This window comes from Pogoniulus pusillus, chromosome 27, assembly GCF_015220805.1.
Source record: "Pogoniulus pusillus isolate bPogPus1 chromosome 27, bPogPus1.pri, whole genome shotgun sequence".
NCBI classification, from domain to species: Eukaryota; Metazoa; Chordata; class Aves; order Piciformes; family Lybiidae; genus Pogoniulus; species Pogoniulus pusillus.
The window spans coordinates 6,715,462-6,738,031 of record NC_087290.1 but is presented as its reverse complement, the minus strand read 5'-3'; the positions used below and the strand labels follow the sequence as shown (position 1 = coordinate 6,738,031).

Sequence of the window (22,570 nt, the reverse complement as noted above, 5' to 3'; positions counted from 1 at the left end):
AAGGTCCCTTCCAACCCAAACCATTCTATCCCCTCTTCAGTGAGCAGCGACAGCTGCAACTAGAGCAGGTTGCTTGGAGCCTCAGACAACCTGCACAGGAAGGGTGCTAGGGATGGGGCTTCTACCACTTCTTTGGGTAATCTTCTCACCCTTCCCTCTAATCTGAGTCTCACCCTTCCCTCTAATCTGAGTCTCACCCTTCCCTCTAATCTGAGTCTTCCCATTTTAGTTTCAAACCATCACCCCTTGTCCTGTCACAACAGCCCCTGCTGAAAAGTCTGTCCCTGGCTTTCTTACCAGCCCTTTTTAAGTATTGAGAGACCACAATAAGGTCTTCCTGGAGCCTTCTCCAGGCTGAACAACCCAAACTCTCAGCCTTTCTCCATAAGGGTTTGAGCCCCTCTGGGAGGGAGGAGAGGAGTAGTGGGCTGAGAAGGATGGGAAGGACTGACTTCCAGAAGACAAGACACACAGCCAGGGGCAGGCAGTCATGCAGGTCCAAGGAAGAGTCTTGAAGCGCTCTCGATGGTGCCCTAATTAACCGGCTTTGCTTATCTCCCTGTCTGACCTTGTGAGATGCATAATTAAGTCTTGCAAGCCTCAGGCTTTGCCTTTTCTGGGGCTTTTTTCCACCTGGGTGATGTTTGTACAAACACTGCTCCCTTCTGGTGTGCACCGGCAGTCGGCTCTGCGGGGGAAGGAGTGATGGGGAGAGGCTCCTGGGCTCGGGGACAAGTGCTGCTCTGCTCCCTTCTGGTGTGCACCAGCAGTCGGCTCTGCGGGGGAAGGAGTGATGGGGAGAGGCTCCTGGGCTCGGGGACAAGTGCTGCTCAGCTGGAGCATCCCTTTCCTTGAAGGCCTGTGAGGGTTTGCAGAGAGGGACAGAGGCTTTTCAAAGGCTTTGGCTTTCCAGAGAGCCTTTGGAGTGTGTTTTATTTTAATGCTGGTAATTATCACAACTGAATCTTCGATTTCATGCAGCTTTTTATTCTTAGCAAACAGGCAAGAGGAGGGGGGGTGGGGGGAAAAAAACCCAACCCAACCATATTTCTGTTTAGATTATTTTTAAGGACTTTGAATGGCCCACTCCAGAGATTAGCTAATTGCAAGATAAGGACTTTCCTATAATTAGAAGATGGCATTACTTAAAAGTCACAGAGTGCCTTTTAATTTACCAGCAGAAGTCCATAATTGTTTCTTTATTTCACAGAAAATTATGATGCCAGGCTTTCCAGAATAGACATCGCTAACACGCTGCGGGAACAAGTCCAGGACCTCTTCAACAAGAAATATGGTGAGAAACCAAAACTGGCTAACGAGGTACCCATGGCACAGCAATGTGCCCCTGTGGCCAAGAAGGCCAATGGGATCCTGGGGTCTGTTAGGAAGAGTGTGTCCAGCAGATCAAGGGAGGTTCTTCTCCTGCTTACTCTGTCCTGGTGAGACCTCATCTTGAATACTGTGTTCAGTTTTGGGCTCCCAAGTTGAAGAGGGACAGGGATGTGCTGGAGGGTGTCCAGCAGAGGGCTACGAGGATGATTGGAGGGCATGGCTTATGAGGAGAGGCTGAGGGACCTGGGGCTGCTTAGTCTGGAGAAGAGAAGACTTAGAGGGGATTTAATACATGTTTACAAACACCTGAGGGCTGGAGGAGGGGGACAGGCTCTGCTCACTGCTCCCTGGGATAGGACAAGGAGCACTGGGTGTAAGCTGCAGCACAGGAGGTTCCACCTCAACACAGAGGGGAACTTCTTTACTGTAAGGGTCCCAGAGCACTGGAACAGGCTCCCCAGAGAGGTTGTGGAGTCTCCTTCTCTGGAGCCTTTCAAGGCCTGTCTGGATGTGTTCCTCTGTGCTCTGTGTTAGATAGGATTGTCCTGCTCTGGCAGGGGGGTTGGCCTGAATGATCTCCTTGGGTCCCTTCCAACCCCTGACATGCTGCAATCCCGTGAAACCAGTGGGAGAAGTTGCATTTAGCCACCTCTTAGCCCCTCCTAACTTTTCTCCCTGCTATCCCTCCCCTCTCTTCCCAATTTCTCCTTGCCAGGTGCTTTCTTGGAAGGCTGGGGAGGAAATGGTGGCTCTGGGTAGTGGTGCTTATTGCTGCGGGCACCTGCTGCCTACCCTCTACCTGCTGCTCCACACAGCACTGGGGAGCCTACCCCAGCCCTGCCCTCTGCCTGCCCTCCTTGACCACATTTGGATGTTGTTTTTAACTTTTATGCTACCCCACTCTGTGAAAAACAGCAATGCAGAGTTCAGTTGTAGGAGTGCAGAGGGGTGGTGGGAGGTGGGGAAGGGAATAAGGAGAGGTCATAGCAAGCACTCTCAGGAGATCTGCTCCTCCTGTCTCCAGGGCACCTACCCAGGCTCTCAGGGTGCTCCCATAGCCTGCCTGCTCCAGTGTCTGCCCTTCACCAATCAAGGCAGGGAAATGCTTTCTAGGCAGAAGTCAGACTTGTGCAGGTTCCCAGGCGCCCACAAAAGAAATGACTCGCAGGGATTTGTGCACCCTTGGTCCTACAACTGTGTCTCAGAGAGAGAACGTGATTGGAGTTACCTCCAAATGATGTCCCAAAGCAAAAAGCAGAGGCTTTACATCCCTCCCACACCATCACAGAGGGCAGTCACTCTTTGCAGCCCCACCAGCCCTGCTGTGTGTGCATGGCTGCTTTGGGACCCCTCCACGACCATTGCTGGTCCTTGATCTGACACTTGACACGATGCCTTGAGCAGGCTGCTGATGCTGTGCCGTGCTTTGGTGGTGCTGGGGATGGAGCCAGAGCCCTGGCATCCTGCATGCTTACTGCTCACTCCTCTGGCAGGTGAGGCCTTGGGGATTAAGTACCCCGTGCAAGTGCCATACAAACGGATCAAGAGCAACCCAGGGTCGGTGATTATCGAGGGGCTGCCCCCTGGGATCCCCTTCAGGAAGCCCTGCACCTTCGGCTCGCAGAACCTGGAGAGGATATTGGCTGTTGCTGATAAAATCAAGTTCACCGTGACGAGGTAGGTGGTGAGAGGTGTCAGCAGGACGGGGGGAGGAGGGAACTGACCTCAAAGCTCTGCCAGCCCCTTTGGAGCAGGGCTGTAAACACCACAAATGCCTCCAGCTCCCAAGGCAGCAGTCATGTCAACAGCTCATGGTAGAATCACCAAGTCATACAAGGGTTTTGGTTGGGAAGGACCTTTAAGATCAACTCCAGCTGTCCAAACCGTGTCCCCAAGAGCCATGCCCACACGTTTCTTGAACACCTCCAGGGATGGTGACTCCAGCACCTCCCTGGGCAGCCTGCTTCAGTCCCTGACCACTCTTGCAGCAAAGAAATTTTTCCTAATCTCCAACCTAAACCTCTGCTGGCACAATTTCCTCTCATTCTGTCACCTGATACTAGGAAGAGCACACTAACTCCCACCTCACTACAACCTCCTCTCAGGTAGTTGTAGAGAGTGAGAAGGTCTCCCCTCAGCCTCCTCTTCTTCAGGCTAAACAATCTCAGTTCCCTCAGTCCTTCAGAAGACTTCATCAGCTTTGTTGCCTTGGTTCAAACAGACAGAATGGGACCATAAAAGAGAGGCTCTGGCTCTTTCCTCCTGTCCACTGCCTGAGGAGGCAGTGGGGAGAGCACTGGCAGGAGAAAACACTGCTTGGTGCAATGGTGCAAAGAAATCCCAACCTCTTTTCTAGGAGGCTTGACACAGGAGAAGTGTTTGTTGGTTTATGGCTGGTGCAAGGCAGTGTTTGGAGAGGCACTGGGCACTGGCTGCTGGCGGCAGGGGATGGGCACAAGCGAGAGTGGAAAGCAGTCTCAGTGTATCACTGCAGTATGGGACAGGGTGAAAATGGGTTGAAGAGTGTCTCCATCACCCTCTCTCTGGGCCACACTGCCTGTTCTCCTGCTGATGGGACATCTGCTGCAGTGAGCAGGACCACAAGGACCCTTTCCCTATAGAGCTCCTGCACGAGTCCTGGCACAGGGTGTGATGGGCAGGCTGAGCCTCAACCCTCCCTGGGCTGTGGGGGGATGCTTTGTCCTGGTGTGTTGGCTCCCCAGTGCCATTTCATTCTAAATCTCTTTTTCCTCTTGTTTTCCACAGGCCTTTTCAAGGACTCATCCCCAAACCCGGTAAGAGATGATGCCTTTTTACCCAAGCAGTGCATTGGCCAAGGATTTGGTGGTGGTCAGGGACCTGTAAGCTGCAGATGGCAAGCAGTAATTTGATCAGTGGGGGAAGGTTGCATCTGACCTCACTTTCCTTGGCTTCCCACTTGAGTTCTGTTGTTGTTTGGTGCATTTGCTGAAGCCTTCCTGACCAGGACAGCTGGCCTGAGCATCACCCATCTGTACTGCTGCTGCTGCCTTGAAGTGACAGTGTTTTTCACGAGCTAATCTAGGGCAGAGCTCTGTCTTCTGTGTTTAGGAAAGCTCCCACTTACTTAAGTGTTTCCTTAAGTAAGTGTTGCAATGAGCTGGGGGGTTTGGTGGTGAGAGAGGCTTGTGGGAGGGGAGTGATTAACCACAAGGTCTGCTTTGGGTTGTAGCAGTGTGACAGTCACAGCTCTTTCTGGGTTGTGGGCATCCCACATGTGGCTAGACCAGGGAGATGTGGGAGAAGGGAGGATGAGATGTCCAGGGTGCTCCATAGCCAGCTGCAGACATCACTGCCCTGGAGCCATCTCTGTCCTTTTGCATCACTGCAGTGGTTCTGTCTCTCGCTTCTAGGCTGCCTAATAGTAAGAGCTGCCCTCAGAAATATGGGTTAAACCCTGTCTCTGTTTTAAATATCTGCAATTACAACTGTTGGAAGAGCACAGATGGGTGCAAAAAAATGTTGTCATCTTTATTGATGGCTTCCCGTTTCCTTGGCCAGTCTCCATGGGGGTGGCACAATTTAGGGAAGACAAATATGGCAGAGAGGAAAACATTTATATGCCCTTATTAGGAACAGCAGAGAGTTATTAAATGCCTGAGAGGGCTCTAACAGAGGGCAAGCAGTCTGAGACACTCAGTGCAGTGCATGGTCCCTCTGTCCATCCTCTGCATCCCTGCCCAGATGATGGGGAGGTCCCCAAGACCTCTACAGACCTTGGCCTTAGACTTCCTGTCTTTTGCCAAGCAGCAAGGTGCCAGCTTGGGTCAGCCAGGCCTCAAGCCAGCTCTCAGTGAAATGCCAGTTTGGCAGACCTTTGGTTTTCCATGGAATTACACAGCCTTAACACCAAGGTAAGCCGAGGATGTATCTGCTCCTCCAGCCACATCTTCCCTTCCCGATGCTCCGCCGTAATCGGGATAATTACCTTGAGAGGCACTGATCTGACACCAATCACACCATTAACAAAGGAGCACATCAGAAGGCAGATACTTCAGCCTGCCAGCTGGCTGGGAAAGGCAGCCTGAGAAATAGAGATGTAGAGGAAATTGATTTTTCTTTTCGATGCACAGCATTTTTTTCTCTAACCTCCTTCCCCAGCTGAATGCTCCCACCAGGGGCTGGTCCATGCTAGCACAACCCAAAGCCATCTTTTATGCTGTGTATTGTGGTACCCAAGCAGGCTCAGGAGGAGATCACAGCATCTCTGCTGGGCTCAGGGCTTTGTGCACGCTCCTCCCATGGGGTTTTAAATGAGAGCAGTCACAGGTGAGGGGGTTTTCTTGATATCTCAATTCATTACAGACTCTCTCATATAGCTGCTAAGCCTTCAGAGACAATTGCAGGACTTAGAATTGTCTCCTGGTAGTCAGAATGCTGCAGAAAACCTGCTTGTGTTGTGTCCCCCCCCAAAAAAAAAACATCCCTGCTGACAGCAATTAACTTCTCTGCATTTCCACCCTGCTGCACTGAAGTGAAGGGATGGCAACAGTGGTGTGCTCACTGCCTTGGCTTTGATCACTTTTCAGCTGCCTTAACAAAAATTAATTATTTCCAACTAGCCCTAGATCATTAAAATTTCAAATGTAAGGGTGGGTTTGAGGTGGGGGTTCTTGGTTGTTGTTACCTGAGTTTGGTGTCTTGAAGTCCTGCTGTGTAAAATGAAGAGCAGCAGCAGAAGTGCCTGCTTGGTGTTTAAAAGCAAATCAGTGGAAGTCACTTCTGTTTGGCAGAGGGCTGTTAAAGTGAAGGCAGTAGTTGCTCCCAGGCAGGATGGCATTGCAAAGCAAGTTTGAGTGCACCCTCGGCAAGTTTGCTGACCACACCAAGCTGTGTGGTGCAGCAGACAGGCTGGAGGGCAGGGATGCCAGCCAGAGGGACCTCGACAGGCTGGAGAGATGGGCACAACCTCATGAGGTTCAACAAGACCAAGTGCAAGGTCCTGCATCTGGGTGGAGGCAATCCCAAGCACAAATCCAGGCTGGGCAGTGAGTGGCTGGAGAGCAGCCCTGAGGAGGGGGACTTGGGAGTGCTGCTGGATGAGAAGCTCACCAGGAGCCAGCAGTGTGCACTTGCAGCCTAGAAAGCCAACCAGAGCCTGGGCTGCAGCAGAAGTGTGGCCAGCAGGTGGAGGAAGGTGATTCTCTCCCTCTACTCTGCTCTGCTGAGACCCCACCTGGAGTACTGCATCCAGTTCTGGAGCCACTATTACCAGAAGGATGTGGAGATGCTGGAGTGTGTCCAGAGCAGGGCCAGGAGGATGCTCAGAGGGCTGCAGCAGCTCTGCTGTGAGGACAGACTGAAAGAGTTGGGGCTGTGCAGTCTGGAGAAGAGGAGGCTCCCAGGTGACCTTCTTGTGGCCTTCCAGTAACTGAAGTGGGCTACAAAAAAGCTGGGGAGGGACTTTTCAGGCTACCAGAGGGTGACAGGACTGAGAGGAATGGAGCAAAGCTGGAGATAGGTAGGTTCAGGCTGGACATGAGGAGGAAGTTGTTGAGCATGAGAGTGGTGAGAGGCTGGAATGAGTTGCCCAGGGAGGTGGTTGAGGTCCCATGCCTGGAGGTGTTTCAGGCCAGGCTGGATGAGGCTGTGGGCAGCCTGCTCTAGGGTAGGGTGTCCCTGGGCATGGCAGGGGAGTTGGAACTAGATGATCCTCGTGGTCCCTTCCAGCCCTGACTGACTGTATGATTCTATGAATCTGAAAGCTTGGGAAACCCAAGAGATGGCTGCACAAACAGGAAGGAAGCTACAGCTTTTGGGGATCATTGGGGCCAAAAAATTACATGAAAAGTGCATATTTGAGGGGGAAAAGAGAAATTTGAAAGAATTTGTTTAAAAACAAAAATAAAAATCACTTTGGGGCTGATTTTAGTTGTCTTTAGGTTAAATTCTGGAGCTTCATTTGCTTTAGTTGTTGCAAAGCAACTGTTGCAAAGCAAGTTCCTGCATTGAACTTGCAACCCTGCATGGAAAAGAGCATCCCAGGTAATAGCAGGACCATGGAGGACCCCAGCCTCCTTGTCCCTCATTTTTAGGGACACTTACTTTGGAAGTGTGACAGAAACAGATAAAAGGATTTCAGTACCATCTGTTTGCAGATGAAGGTAGGGATTTTGAGGCCAAAAATGAGACTGATTTTTGGGAAAAATAAAGCCAGTGATGCTCCCCAGTGGTCAAGTGGCTGCAGCCCCCTTTCCAAGTGTGGATTTGCAGCCTTTCAGAGGTGTGGTGATGGCCCTGAGGTCATTGGTAACTGCTGCAGGCTTCAACCCAGAAACTCTCCTAGCATCTGAGAGTTCCCTTCTCGTTTCCAGTTTTGTTTCTCCCCACCACTGGTCTCTGCCCTGCAAAGTAAAGACCTTCCAGACCCCTTTTGGAAAGCAGAATGATCTTTCAGCATAAAAACAACAGCAAGTGAGCATGGGTGAAGCTCCTGTGATACAAGCACAGCACTGAGCCTTTCCTTTCTTCAGGCACAGAGCTACAAAACAGGCTTAATTTGAGCCTTTGGAAAAAAGATAGATCAAGCATAAGTAATGCAGCACACACACACACACAGAGTCTTTCTGTATGTTAATTTTGATGTGCTTTGATTGAAAATGTACACCAGCTCCATCTGTCCTATTCCCCAAACTCCCTACCTCCCTGATAGATTATTTCCCATACTCCTATTAATAAAGTAGGGCAGGCAGTGCTCTTTAATTAAAAAAAAACAAAACACATATCCAGGCATCTTTTATATATAAAGATATATATAGAGAGAGGGAGGCTTGGCTGATAGAGCTGAAGGCTGTGCAGCCATCCAGAGAGACCTGGACAGACTGAGAGCTGGGCACAGAGGAACCAGATGAAGTTCAACAAGGACAAGTGCAGAGTCCTGCATCTGGGGAGGAATAATGAACTCCAGCAGGACAGGCTGGGAGGTGATCTGATGGAGACCAGCCCTGTGGAGAGGGACCTGGGGGTGCTGGTGGCTAACAAGTTACCCATGGCACAGCAATGTGCCCTTGTGGCCAAGAAGGCAAATGGGATCCTGGGGTGTATTAGGAAGAGTGAGTCCAGCAGATCAAGGGAGGTTCTCCTCCTCCTCTACTCTGTCCTGGTGAGACCTCATCTTGAATATTATGTTCAGTTTTGGGCTCCCCAGTTTAAGAGGGACAGGGATCTGCTGGAGAGGGTCCAGCAGAGGGCTATGAGGATGATTAGAGGACTGGAGGGCATTGGCTTATGAGGAGAGGCTGAGGGACCTGGGACTTTTTAGTTTGGAGAAGAGAAGACTGAGAGGGGATTTGATAAATGTTCATAAATATCTGAGGGCTGGCCAGAAGTGAGGGGACAGGCTCTGCTCACTGCTCCCTGGGATAAGACAAGGAGCAATGGATGGAAGCTGCAGCACAGGAGGTTCCAGCTCAACACAAGGGGGAACATTTTTATTGTAAGGGTCCCAGTGCACTGGCACAGGCTCCCCAGAGAGGTTGTGGAGTCTCCTTCTCTGGAGACTCTCAAGGCCTGTCTGGATGTGTTCCTCTGTGCTCTGTGTTAGATAGGATTGTCCTGCTCTGGCAGGGGGATTGGACTTGATGATCTCCTTGGGTCCCTTCCAACTTCTAACATCCTGTGAGCCTGTGAATCATAGAATCAGTTAGGGTTGGAAGGGACCACAAGGATCATCTAGTTCAAACTCCCCTGCCATGGGCAGGGGCACCCTGCCCTGGAGCAGGCTGGCCACAGCCGATCATCTAGTTCAAACTCCCCTGCCATGGGCAGGGGCACCCTGCCCTGGAGCAGGCTGGCCACAGCCTCATCCAGCCTGGCCTTAAACATCTCCAGGGATGGGGCATACATATATATATATATATATATATATATATATATATATATATTAAGATCAGAGTCCTTCTCAAGACTTTGATGAGATGTGCCCTGTGCTGGAAACTCCTGGCAAGAACAAAAGAGGAAAGCACTTGGTGGGTCAATGATGTGAGCTGTGTGCATCTTACACCATTACCAAGTTGCTTTTTGAGGTCCCTGCCTCTGCCCCTTCACTCCCCAGCCCCAGTGTTTAGCCCCCATGGGATCAGCTGGGTTGTTTTTCCTTCTGATCCACCCTCCTGTTATCCAGAGTGAATTATTGTTTTGGTGCTCGTCAGATCAGTGTTTCTGGCCCAAAGATGAACACTGAATAGCTATGGAGCTTCAAGACCTGTTTGTGAGCATCCCTGTGGTTCCACTCACCCTTTTTCTCTGCCTGTTTGTTGTCCCTTTTTCCATGCATGTGTGGCGTTCTCACACTGCCAAGAAGGCAGCATCATTGCCCAGCTCATCCCAGCATTTTCATCTGCTTTACTCTCACTTCTCTCCCACTCCCTGTGAGTTTCATATCCTGCTGTGTCCTTCATAGACCCCAAAACTACCATTTTTCAGGGTGCTGGTTGCCTGGTGAGATGGGTGCTGCTCCATCCCAACTGCAGCCCAGCACTTAGGGATGCCTCCATACCTCACAGCACAGGGACTTGTATCAGGAGCAGTGTGGCCAGCAAGACAAGGGAGGTTATTCTGCCCCTCTACTTGGCACTGGTCAGGCCACACCTTGAGTGCTGTGTCCAGTTTTGGACTCCTCAATTCAAGAGAGATGTTGAGGTACTGGAAAGTGTCCACAGGAGGGCGACAAAGCTGGAGAGGGGCCTGGAGCACAGCCCTGTGAGGGGAGGCTGAGGGAGCTGGGGGTGTGCAGCCTGCAGAAGAGGAGGCTCAGGGCAGAGCTCATTGCTGTCTGCAACTACCTGAAGGGAGGCTGTAGCCAGGTGGGGTTGGTTGCTTCTCCCAGACAACCAGCAACAGAACAAGGGGACACAGTCTCAAGTTGTGGCAGGGGAGGTCTAGGCTGGATGTTAGGAAGAAGTTGTTGTCAGAGAGAGTGATTGGCATTGGAATGGGCTGCCCAGGGAGGTGGTGGAGTCACTGTCCCTGGAGGTGTTCAAGCAAAGCCTGGCTGAGGCACTTAGTGCCATGGTCTGGTTGATTGGAGAGGGCTGGGTGCTAGGTTGGACTGGATGATCTTGGAGGTCTCTTCCAACCTGGTTGGTTCTGTGAGACCCTGAACCTGCTGGGATGTCTCCCATGGTTAAGGCTGAGCAGCACATGTGGGTTACCAGGACAAGAAGTTGTAATTCTCTTTCTTAGTGTGATAGAGCCATAGAATGCATCAAATTGGAAGAGAGCCTTGAAAGTCATCTCGCAATGAGCAGGGACATCTTTAACTAGATCAGGTTGCTCAGGTTCCCATCAAGTTTGACCTTGAATGTCTCCAGGGGTGGGGCTTCCAGCACCTCTCTGGACAACTTATTCCAGCATTTCACTACCCTCATTGTGAAAAACTTCCTCCTAATGTCCAACCCTGCTCTAGCTGACTTAATAAGCATGATTTCACAATGGTACCTTGGAAGCTTCACCTGAAACCCTGCATATGGCTTTGAGTTGCTGCCAGCCAAGTGCCATGCCATGCTGCTCTTCCTAAACCACTTTAGATTCCTATTAGAAAGGTGCTGCTGTGTGCTTCTCTTCCTTGCTGCTTGTCTGTGCTCCTGCCTGCCTGCAGCCTGCCTGCATTGCTCCTTGATGGGAGCTGTGCCAGGACCTCGCTCTCTCTTGGCTTGGACTCTAGCTTGGCTTTCTCAGCACCAGCGTGACCCATCTGCATCTCTTCCCCTTGGCACTGCATAATTGCCTAAACATCTGGCATGGTGGGTGCTGCCCACAGAGTGCCTACATAGGCAAGATGTCACCCAGGGCCCAGGAGATGGGCAGTATTGCTTATATTCCAGCTGGCTCCTGCTTCCTGGCAGCCAAGAGTCGCTCTGGAGTTGTCTGGAGGATTGGCCCACCTTGACCCCCAGCTCACCATCATCTGCACTGAAACACTGGTGCCTGTAGCTGCCCTGTGCCACCCCTTCATTATTGCCATCCTTTGCTGCTGAACCCTGCAGCTGTCCCTGCACTTGACAGTCAGGCTGGAGGAACTGGCAGAGCTCACGTCTCTGCTGTGCTGCCACGGCTGCTTCCCTGAGCCCCCTTGAAATGTTTGCTACACGTTTTGAGCTGCTTCGGATTGCTCAGATTGCTGCTCAGCTAATTCAGACATGCACCCCTGCATCCCCTTCAGTTTGCCAGTGCCCACGTGCTGTAATTTGGCAGCAAGAGCCTCCCTGGTGCCATGACCTGCAGCTGCTGTCCCACTCACCAACTCTCCGTGGCTGCCAGCTTGGGCATGAGGAGCCACTTCATTCCTGCTGCAAATCTTGGCCCTTGCCCCATCGCTGCTGCTTCTCCCTGGGCTATTCCTTTCTTTCTGATGTCATCTTCACTTCAGAGTCAGTGGCCAGCACCAGCCTCTCCTTAGGGATCCCTTTTCCTCCCATCCCCCTCGCCATTGCCGCAGCAGTGACACAGTTTCCCTGTTTGCTTTTCATCTGCTTTAACCTCAGATGCTTCTTTCTCTCCTGTGCTGCAGCCCAACCGCTGCTGCTCTGCCGTGTGCCCTGAACGCTGCGATTCTGCCCTGCCTGCTGGGCACGCCTGCACCTTGAGCCACTCAAAAGCACAGCAGAGCTCGGGGATGCTCACAGCCTCAAGTGCATCCCAAAACAGATCTTTGGTGCCTCACCCTCCCTTGCCAGCTCACTGGGCTGATATTTAGCTACCAAAAGCATCCCTATGCCAAGGGGCCTTAGGACCAGAGGAATTTGGAGCTGCTAGGAGCGGTGCCGTCCTGCATTTTGCTTTTGTTTGTGACTAAGAATCCAAGCTGCAGCACTCATGGCTCTCTTTTTTTTTTTCTTTCTCTCTCTGTTTGTTGTTTTCTTTTTGTCTTCTGTAACTTGTGCTGTAGCCCCTAGACGGATAACATCCTTGGAAAAAGCCTACGCTGCCTTGAATGGTACGTAGCTCAGTTGATGCATCGTAGATGGTAGCAGACAAGAAATGCATTTGCCTTTTAATATGGGAATGAAAATGTCTTAAACTCCCAAATTTCAGGTATTTTTTTTAATGTTTGTGGGTTTGTTGTTTTTTTTTTTACCCCCTCTCTGCTCTCTTTCCTCTGTGATACCAAGAACCAAATGGTGCTGGATGTGCTTAACAGTATTTTATCGTTGTTAGTCTTCTCTGTGTTTCTAAGCTGCAGTCCCCTGGTGTTGGTGCTGGTGCTGCCCCCAAACAAACCAACCTGCTGCCTTACCCTCAGCTCATTCATACACGCAGGGAATTGTTTTGGTTGGAATAGACCTCTTAAGATCATTGAGTCCAACTGTTGACCTAACAAAGATGATTGATTTGCCATTGGAATGGGCTGCCCAGGGAGGTGGTGGAGTCGCTGTCCCTGGAGGTGTTGAAGCAAAGCCTGGCTGAGGCACTTAGTGCCATGGTCTGGTTGATTGGCTGGGGCCGGGTGCTAGGTTGGACTGGATGAGCTTGGAGGTCTCTTCCAACCTGCCTGATTCTATGATCTGGGGCTGTTTAGTCTGGAAAAGAGAAGACTGAGAGGGGATTTAATAAATGTCTATAATTATCTGAGGGCTGAGGGTCAGGAGGGGGGGCAGGCTCTGCTCACTTGCTCCCTGGGATAGGACTAGGTGCAATGGATGGAAGCTGCAGCACAGGAGGTTCCACCTCAACACAGGGGGAGAATTTCTTTACTGTAAGGATCACAGAGCACTGGCATAGGCTCCCCAGAGAGGTTGTGGAGTCTCCTTCTCTGGAGACTTTCAAGGCCTGTCTGGATGTGTTCCTCTGTGATCTATGTTAGATAGGATTGTCCTGCTCTGGCAGGGAGGATGGACTCGATGATCTCCTTGGGTCCCTTCCAACCCTTAACATCCTGTGAGCCTGTGAACAGTAAATGGAGATCTCTCTGGCCTGGGGACACAAGGGCAGGTCCCTGGGAAGCAGCACCACTGGCCAGAGCCTCCTCTCTGGCTTCTCTGTTATGCATGCTCAGTTCCAGGTTTTTCATGGCATTTGTTTGTGTCCTTGGATGGGAATTTGGGAATTCTGCCCACTGCAAGGTGGAAAATACACCCTTGGGATCTTGTTTCTTGCACTCAGGTGACTTGGGGCATGAGCAGGAAGGGCAGAGCTGCTGCATTTTTCAGTCCCAGAGAATTAAACAAGTGAGAGCACTTAATTTTGATGTTTCTTTGTCTGCTACCATCTACACATCCCTATGGGTGTGTGTATATACAGCCCAGAAACTGAGCATCAATGACATGGAAGTCACAGAGGGAGCCCACGGGGTTTGCCCCTGCCATGGCCTCAGGAGCAGCATCACGAGGCAAGGTTTTGGTTCCTGAAATCAGAGCTCCTTGGCTCATTCATTTGATCTTTTTCTTCTGTTTTATTTAATTTTTGCTCCATCCCTTTCAAGCTGCTTTGTTGCCACTTCTAGATTGGAAGCACATCTTGGCCATGAGGTTCCTTCACAGAAGCATCTCCCTTTTGGTTTTCTTAGTTACATCCAGACCTGTGCAGGGAGGCAGGGACTTGCATCAGGTTTTCAGCTTGCATTTGAAACAAAACTTCAAGCCATGTGTTTGCTTAAAGCCCACATCATATTCGTGTGGTGGCTCCAAATCAGAATTGTGTGACTGCTCAGATCAATTTCCATAGCTGCAGACCTAGGACAGAGGATGCTTGGGACCCTCATGCTGTGGTCTGCAGCGCTCACCTTGACCTTTTAAATAACCATCCTGAATGTCCACCCTGTTGTGTGCCCATCTGGGTGAAGATGCCTGTGAGGCTCATGGTGGGGATGGTTCCTCTCCAGGAGGAGACCCCACCAAGCTTGCCCTGCACTGTGCACCCTGGCTGGCTTGAGGCTGGGGCAGGGGGATGTGACCCCCAACGTGAGGTGGTTAAGGTTCGTTCAGCTGGTGAAACTGAACACCTGTAGGATGAAAAAGCATCAAAGCGGGGCTGGTACTGACCCAAGTCCTTTTTCCTGGAGCCCTCTTGAGGATGCCGAATAGCTGGAGGGAAAATCCACTGACAGAGGCACCTTGCTTGAGATGAGAGAAGGGAGGAGAAACTGTTTGGCACGATGAGGATGATTAAAGCAGCGCAGGAAGCCAAGCTGATTATATGGCATCTTATAAAACAATGCTGTGCTTAGGAGCCAGCTATAGAAGTGCTACCTCGCTCCATGGTATCACTTGTGGGAGCATGTGTGGCACCGAGGACCTGAGCCTCCACCACGCTGCCTGTTTTGCAGTCGTTGGCAGCACTGCAGAGCAGATGTGGAAGTCCCTGGGCCGTGGCTGCCTGTGGCCAGCGCAGACTTGGCAGCGGTTCAGAGCTGCTCTGCGCAGCCCCAGGAGCCGGCACCAAGTGCATGTGCAGGGCAGGCACCCCTGGGGTGTCCCCTCAAGACAGGGGGTCACAGCCACGTGTGGTAGCAGCAGGGTGGGTTCTCCGGGGGCTGAGAAGGAAGCAGGGGATGTTATTCCCTGGGTCTTTTGCTTTGCAGATGAGGACGATGCCAACCGGCTGGGGGAGAAGGTGATCCTGCGAGAGCAGGTGAAAGAGCTGTTCAACGAGAAGTACGGTGAGTGCCCTGCCTGCACGCGTTGCCAGGCACTGCTGGCAGCAGCCAGGCTTAGAACTAATTCATCCCAAGGCCTCTATTTATAGGCTGAGTGCAGGGGAGCCTGCTGCAGCGCAGCTTTTGTCCCGCTGCCTGTCCCCAGGGGCCTTCCTGTGTCTCACTCCTGGCAGGTGGGACTCTGACCTTCTTGTTGACAGCTCATCCTTGCCAAGGGGGGGAGGATTGAGGATCCACAGGCAAGGAGCAGGGTATTTTTTTCAGTCTGGTGTCTGCCTTTTATGTGTTTTTAATGTGTCCTGAGCTGGCATGAGCCATGATGTGTGTGCTGAGCATGCCCACCCTGTGCTAGGCTGCTGGCAGACAGCTCCTGCCAGCTTTGCGTGCTGGGATGGGAGCAAGGCTGGAGCCACAGCCTGACATGGAGCATCGCTGGGGAGAAGCTTGCTGGAGCTGAAAAGGAGGTCAGGAGATTGCAGAAAAATTGGTTTAGGTTGGACATGAGGAATGGTTTCTTCCCCAAGAGGGTTGTTGAGCCCTGGAACAGGCTGCCCAGGGAAGTGGTGCAATGCCCAACCCTGGAGGGATAGAGTAATTCAAAAAATGGGCAGGAGCAACGTGATGTGGTGATGAGTGATGGATGTGATCTCCACTCCAGTGACACCCAAACCTACTGAGAGCTGGAGACAGGAGAAGATGGGCAGATCTCCCCCGTGTGCCCTCTGCCAAAGCCTGGTGCAGGTGTGGTGGTGGGTACGAGGGAGAGGTGGTGTGCAAGTGCTGCTGCTGTATAACAGCCCTCATCTGAGCCTCTGGCAGCATCCTACCAGATCCTACACAGACACTGCCTGGAGCCTGCAGTAAATTAGGCAGGCAGATGTGAAACAGCTGGGTGTGAGGTGGCTGCAGCAAAGATCAGGCACCACAGCAGCTGTGGCTTCTCAGAGTCCTCCTGGGGCTTTTGCTCCTTCAGTTGGTTGTCTCTGGAGCCCTGTGGGGTAAAGCTGGTGTGCTGTCCTCTGCTCTGCTGTTGCAGGAGAGGCTCTGGGCTTGAACCGGCCTGTCATGGTGCCCTATAAGCTCATCAGGGACAATCCTGACGCCGTGGAGGTCACCGGGCTGCCGGACGACATCCCCTTCAGAAACCCCAACACCTACGACATCCATCGGCTGGAAAAGATCCTGAAGGCACGGGACAGCATCCGCATGGTGGTCATAAACCACCTCCAGTAAGTGCCCCCAGCTCTGCCAGCCGGGAGGGCTTCTGCTGGTGAAGCATTGCGGCTCCAGCTGCGAGTGGGACCATCAGAGCAGGGCCACTCACAGAGCACAGTGCTCCAAGCCCAGCTCCTGCTGCCCTGCCCTGCCCTGCAGGGGTGTACTTGGCCGTGGCTGGGCCCAGCAAAGCGTTAGTGGGAATGGTCTGTCCTCTGATGGAGGACAGACCATGAGAAGAGGTGAAGGATATGCTTCAGTGAGATGAAGGATATGATTTAGTGGTGATCTGGCAGTGCTGGGTTCATGGCTGGACTCTATGATCTTAAAGGTCTCTTCCAACCAAAACCATTCTGTGGTGATGCTGGGAAGAGGCATGACATGGGTGCAGACAGTGGCACAGCTCAGAGACCTGAAGGGACATGACATGGGTGCACAGTGGCACAGCTCAGAGATCCTAAGGGGCATGACATGGGTGCAGACAGTGGCACAGCTCAGAGATCCTAAGGGGCATGACATGGGTGCACAGTGGCACAGCTCAGAGATCCTAAGGGGCATGACATGGGTGCACAGTGGGACAGCTCAGAGATCCTAAGGGGCATGACATGGGTGCACAGTGTCACAGCTCAGACATCCTAAGGGGCATGATACAGGTGCACAGTGGCACAGCTCAGAGGCCTGAAGGGATATGACATGGGTGCAGACAGTGGCACAGCTCAGAGACCCTAAAGGGCATGCTGTGGATGCACAGTGTCACAGCTCAGAGACCCAGATGAGTTATTTTGGGTTGCTGCCCTGCAGGGGTGGTGAGTAGGCTCCATGTCCCATCCCTGCCCAGAGGGATGGAGGAGGCAGGTGGGGGTTGGGGTCTGGGCTGTGTCCCAGCAGAGGCAGGTGTGCAGGGCAGAAGGGATGGCACCCACCTGCTCTCACCCTGTTGTCTCCCACACAGGCCGTTCGCTGAAATCTGCACTGAGGCCAAACAAACAGGTAAGGGGCGGACTAAAAACAACCTCGCTTTTGCCTGCCCTGTGGCAGAAGGGGCAAAATGGGTGGGGGTTGTGGGGAGGCATTTGAACCTCCTGCATCCCCAGGGCAGGCTGAGGAGAAGATTCTACCTGGAAAGAGAAAAGTCAGGCTCAGCATCTGTGCAGGAGCAAACAGTGCTCCTAGATGATTGTACTTCTGTGAGCTGAGGAGAGGCTGGGCTGCTAGACACAAACTTCCAGCATATTCTGGAGGAGATGATCATTCCTTTTCCACTAGCAATTTACTCACCAGAAGCAATTTATTCACTGCTTAAAGCCCTTAATTCGAGCCATCGTCTAGCAGCTGAGCTTCTAAGGAGACAAGATTTCTGTGATCACTGGGAACGTGCTGCTCTCTCTGTCCCATCCTCCCCAATAAGTCTCAGCTAGTTTTTAATCAAATGTGTCAGAAATAGCAGCCAGAGATAATTAGAATCCTATTAGTTTTATGGAAATAGGTGGCTAGGTAGAAGAGGGGGGGGCTGGCAAGCAACAGCACTCCTGCAGCGTGATGCAAAAAGAGATGCACGAGAAGCTCGATGTGTGCAGAGCCACACGGGCGTATGATCAGCACAGCTGGCAGCATGGACACAGGGCTCTGGGAGATCAGGCTCTGGAAGTGCTGGAGTTTGGGGTTCTTGTCTGTGGGGGACTCTCTTTGCTGGTCCTTGAGGAACGCTGGCAGCTCCGTGCCAGCTGTGGAGGCAAAGGCTGTGTCACCAGTGGGGTGCCACGGGGAGATGCTCAACAGAAGCAAGGTGGAAGCGGTGGGATGGATCCCTCGCATAGAGGGACCGCTCACAGGGCTCAGACCCCACCTCATGCCTTCCCCCTCTCCCTGCAGACAAAGACACCAGCGTTCCCAAACGGAAGCGGAAGAGGATCTCTGAAGGGAACTCGGTATCTTCCTCTTCCTCATCTTCCTCTTCCTCCTCTTCCAATATGGAGTCTACATCATCAACAAATCAGATCTCACTTGTGGTAAAGCCTTCCAAATATTAGGGGGGTTACTGCCTACCTATCTTTCTGCTTCGGGATGCTGCTCTACTCGAACTGTCACCCTCTGCCTGACAGATACTTAAAAGTGTGGTGTAAATGGCACCAGCAGGTTTGGGGAAGGAGGGGAGGCAGCTCTGGGGCTGCCTTTTCCTCCCAGGTTTGTCTGGAGCAAAGCACTCACTGTCCCTCAGGGCTCTCTCACATCAGTCCTGCCAAGTGCCTCAGGGGGAAGCTCGGCATTAGCAGGTGCTGTACATGAAACAGGTTCCAGCAAATCATTCGACCCTGCTGGCTTAAAATCCCTGGTTCTGGCACCCCAGGACACCTCTTGTCAGGACCCCACAGTCAAGCTGCTCTAGCTCCATCCCAGGAGCAATGCAGTGCTCTGGTGACAGGATCGCAGGATGCTAGGGGTGGGTGATTTAGTTGGGGCAATTCACGAGGCAGGAATTATAACATATGTAGTTCACTTCCAGAAAGCCCCACCCACAACTACATACAAATGAGTTACATTTGGGTTCTAATTCGGTTGGGAAAATCTTCCCAAGGATGTTTATGGGCAATTCATTCATTTAGGAGAATCAGGAAAACTGGAAAAGGTGTGGCCACACGATGGCTTTGCCTCACTTACAAATAAAAGGCAGCCTGGAGCCCTAGGGAAAGTCTGTTCTGCTCACTGTGGTGGAGTAGAAATGCCAAGATATTCCCTGGCTCCTTTGTGGCAGTGTTGGAGCTGCTTGGCTGTTGAGAGGCTTCCAGATCTTCCCAGGCTGCTGGGAAAGAGGCAGAGGATCTCTGACCTGATCCTGGTTCCTCCTGGCACAGAGGTTTGCAGAGGTGCAGGCAGCATCTCTTGCAGATGTGCAGAGAGCACCATGTCAGTGGCACTTCTTGCCACATCGTGAGGCACTTAAATGCCTTCTCCTGGGAAACCTGAGGCACTTAAATTTCCAGGTAGTTCAAGCCCAAACCTTCAGGGCTAAGCTGGTCTGAAGCATGAGGCAGAGCAGAACACATTGTCCAAGAGCAGCGAGGCAGAGGCAGAAGGGCAGAAGCAGCATGTCAGAAGCAGCACAACTGCTTGCAACTCAATTTCTCTTCCTTGCCCGAGCACAAAGGCTCCTTTGGCCACAGAGATTCACCAATCAGATGGCATTTGCAAAACTGACCTCATTAGGTGACCCCAGGGCTTGCACAGCCTTCTTTGGGCAAGACACCAACAAGGACCTAAACACCTGTGGGTAGCTGTTTATCACTTTGGGAGGGGACATAATAGCCTAAGCCTTTGTTTTCTTCCTGCCCTTTCTTCCCCAATCAGCAGAAGGGTTGGGCAAGCCAGGACATCTAACAGGGCTATTAGCCTTCTGGGACAGTGGGGAGGGACCCAAAGAGATCATTGAGTCCAACCCCCCTGTCACAGAGGAACACATCCAGACAGGCCTTGAAAGTCTCCAGAGAAGGAGACTCCACAACCTCTCTGGGGAGCCTGTGCCAGTGCTTTGGGACCCTTACAGTAAAGAAGTTCCCTCTTGAAGTGGAACCTCCTGTGCTGCAGCTTCCATCCATTGCTCCTTGTCCTATCCCAGGGAGCAAATGAGCAGAGCTTGTGCCCACCACCCCCCAACCCCCAGCCCTCAGATATTTATAGACATTTATTAAATTATTAAATCCCCTTTCAGTTTTCTCCAGACTTGCTGGACTGTGAAACCAGGAAAAAGCAGGGAGATCAGAGGACCACAGGATGTTAGGGGTTGAAAGGGATCCCCAGAGATCATCAAGTCCAATCCCCCTGCCAGAGCAGGACTATAACCTAATGCAGGTGCTGCGCTGGCATGGTGGTCGGAGATGCATCCAACTGCTCTCCCTCAGGGCTTGGCTTCCATTGTGGATGCCACCCAAAACAAAGCTGAGAAAAGCACAAGAGAAATACAAACTTAGATTTATTTCTTTTGTTATTTTTTGGCCAGGTTTGCCAGAGGTGTTTGGGGTTGGTTCTTTTCTCTAATTTGGAGAAGTGGAAGCCACAGCTCACGTTGGAACGCGTCAGAGATTTGCTGTATGCATGGGTTTTTGTGTTGTGTCCTAACAGAGACTTTTGCCTTCTTTTTCTCTCCCTCTCTTTCAGCAATGGCCCATGAACATGTACATGTTAGACTATGGTGGTCTAAACGTCCAGATCCCAGGACCTATTAACTATTAGACCTCACTACCGAATAAGAACCTCAAATGAAAGACTAAATAAATAAATGTAATTTATGTAAAAAGTGTATATTCCAATATGTATCAATGCCTTTTAGTTTTTCCAATGATTTTTACACTATATTCCTGCCACCAAGGCCTTTTTAAATAAAAATAAAAAGTGTTGCCTTGCTCTTAAAAGTACTTATTTTATTATGTATGTTATTGATAAGTAGCACCGAGAGGGAGGAGGAAGTGCAGGAGATCAGACCTAGAATCATAGAATCAGTCAGGGTTGGAAGGGACCACAAGGATTATCTAGTTCCAATTCACCTGCCATGCCCAGGGACACCCAACCCTAGAGCAGCTGTCCACAGCCTCATCCAGCCTGGCCTTAAACACCTCCAGGGATGGGGCCTCAACCACCTCCCTGGGCAACCCCTTCCAGGCTCTCACCACTCTCATGCTCAACAACTTCCTCCTCACGTCCAGCCTGAACCTACCCACCTCCTGCTTTGCTCCATTCCTCTCAGTCCTGTCACTCCCTGGTAGCCTGAAAAGTCCCTCCCCAGCTTTTTTGTAGGCCCCCTTCAGATCCTGGAAGGCCACAAGAAGGTCACCTGGGAGCCTTCTCTTCTCCAGACTGAACGGCCCCAACTCTTTCAGTCTGCCCTCATAGAAGAGCACCTGGTTGTGCTTTGGCTGCTCAGTTAAATCCTTAGTGTCAGCAGTGCTTGAAACCAAGAGATTTGTGATAGAATCATAGAACCAACCAGGTTGGAAGAGACCTCCAAGCTCATCCAGTCCAATCTAGCACCCAGCCCTATCCAGTCAACTAGACCATGGCACTAAGTGCCTCAGCCAGGCTTTGCTTGAACACCTCCAGGGACAGCGACTCTAATGCTTCATTTAATTTAGATCAAAGGCATAAAAACTGCAGGAGGAGTGGTATCAAACTGCAGCAGTGACAGATGAGGAGACCAGACCTTAGGAGCATCAGAGACCTGTGCCTGGGAGTCCTGTTGGCTCTGGAGCAGGGTTGGAAGGCAGCTCTGGAGATTATCTATTCAAACTCCCCCTGTTAGAGCAGGTTCACCTAGATCAGGTTGTACCAGAGCTCATCCAGGTGGCCTTTGAAAGTCTCTAGAGAAGAAAACTCCAGAATCTCTCTGGGCAGCCTGCTCCAGGGCTCCAGCACCCTCACAGGAAAGATTTTTTTCCTTAAATTCTAGTGAAAATCTCCTGCATTCCAGCTAGTACCCATTGCCTCTTGTCCTGCCACCAGTGCAAAGAGCCCAACCCTATCCTCATGCCCTCCACCCTTTAGGTATTTATAAGCACTTATAAGATCCCCTCTCAGTCTCCTCTTTTCCAGGCTAAAGAGCTCCAGGACTTTCAGCCTCTCATCATAAGAGAGCATTCAGCCTCAGCATGAGAGCACAATGCAGATGGATGCTGCTGTGCTTGTGGGCAAGCAGAGTCAGTGCTCTCCCTGAGTACTCACCCAGATGCCAGTTATTCTGGGGAGGTTTCCACACCCGATGTGGTTTGCTGGTTTGGTAGCCCTCAGCAGATCTGGCTTCCAGGTTACTTTTCCAGACTTCTCTTGTGCCCACACAAACTTTCCATGGCATCCTTTGGCACAGAGTTGCACAGATGCCTCCCTGATCCTTAATGAACCATTCCCAGCCCCTGTCCTCTCCTCCTTTTTTCCTTTAAAACTCCTGCTTTGGCCCTTCTGTGCTATTAATGTGCAGGTTAATGAGGAGCTTCCTTACCCTCCTGTGGCCATGCAGTATTTACCTAGGGAGATGTCTATCAGGCTTCTCTGCCACCATTTGCCATGAGCAGAACAGAGTGAGGCAGCAGACCTGCCTTGTCTTCGAGCCTGCCAACAGCAGTGGATGTGCCACAGCCCTGCCCCTCCAAATCCCACAGGCAGTGAGAAAATCCCAGCCCATGCTGTGGAACTATGAAACTATTTTCATAAGATGAATGGTCCTGCTGGGGACTTGGCCTGTCCCTTTTAAGAGTGCCCATTTCATAATCTTATCAGGGAAAAAACTAATAAATAACTTTAATGATGCCTCAGAGAGATTCATTCCACTTAACCATCACCCCTCAGAAAGCCCCACTGATGAGAAGATGTTAATCTTTGCATGAGAGCACACCAGTTCAGGTACAT

At 51.5% G+C, this 22,570-nt stretch overlaps 1 protein-coding gene across 5 annotated transcripts in view; it reads left to right on the top strand.

Annotated features, from left to right (window-relative positions):
- Positions 1-20,586, top strand: part of GTF2IRD1 (GTF2I repeat domain containing 1) — a 74,873-nt gene extending 54,287 nt beyond the window's left edge. For 3 of the 5 annotated variants that reach the window (XM_064166235.1, XM_064166232.1, XM_064166231.1), the window contains exons 20-28: positions 1,211-1,294; positions 2,826-3,009; positions 4,099-4,127; positions 12,260-12,307; positions 14,891-14,968; positions 16,002-16,194; positions 17,133-17,170; positions 18,053-18,189; positions 20,333-20,586. In XM_064166235.1, coding sequence (XP_064022305.1) covers positions 1,211-1,294; positions 2,826-3,009; positions 4,099-4,127; positions 12,260-12,307; positions 14,891-14,968; positions 16,002-16,194; positions 17,133-17,170; positions 18,053-18,189; positions 20,333-20,407 — 866 coding nt within the window. In that variant the 3' untranslated portion in view covers positions 20,408-20,586. The remainder of the gene's footprint in view (positions 1-1,210; positions 1,295-2,825; positions 3,010-4,098; positions 4,128-12,259; positions 12,308-14,890; positions 14,969-16,001; positions 16,195-17,132; positions 17,171-18,052; positions 18,190-20,332) is intronic. The other 2 variants (XM_064166234.1, XM_064166233.1) reach the window with 2 other exon arrangements.
- The last annotated feature ends 1,984 nt before the right edge of the window (positions 20,587-22,570 follow it).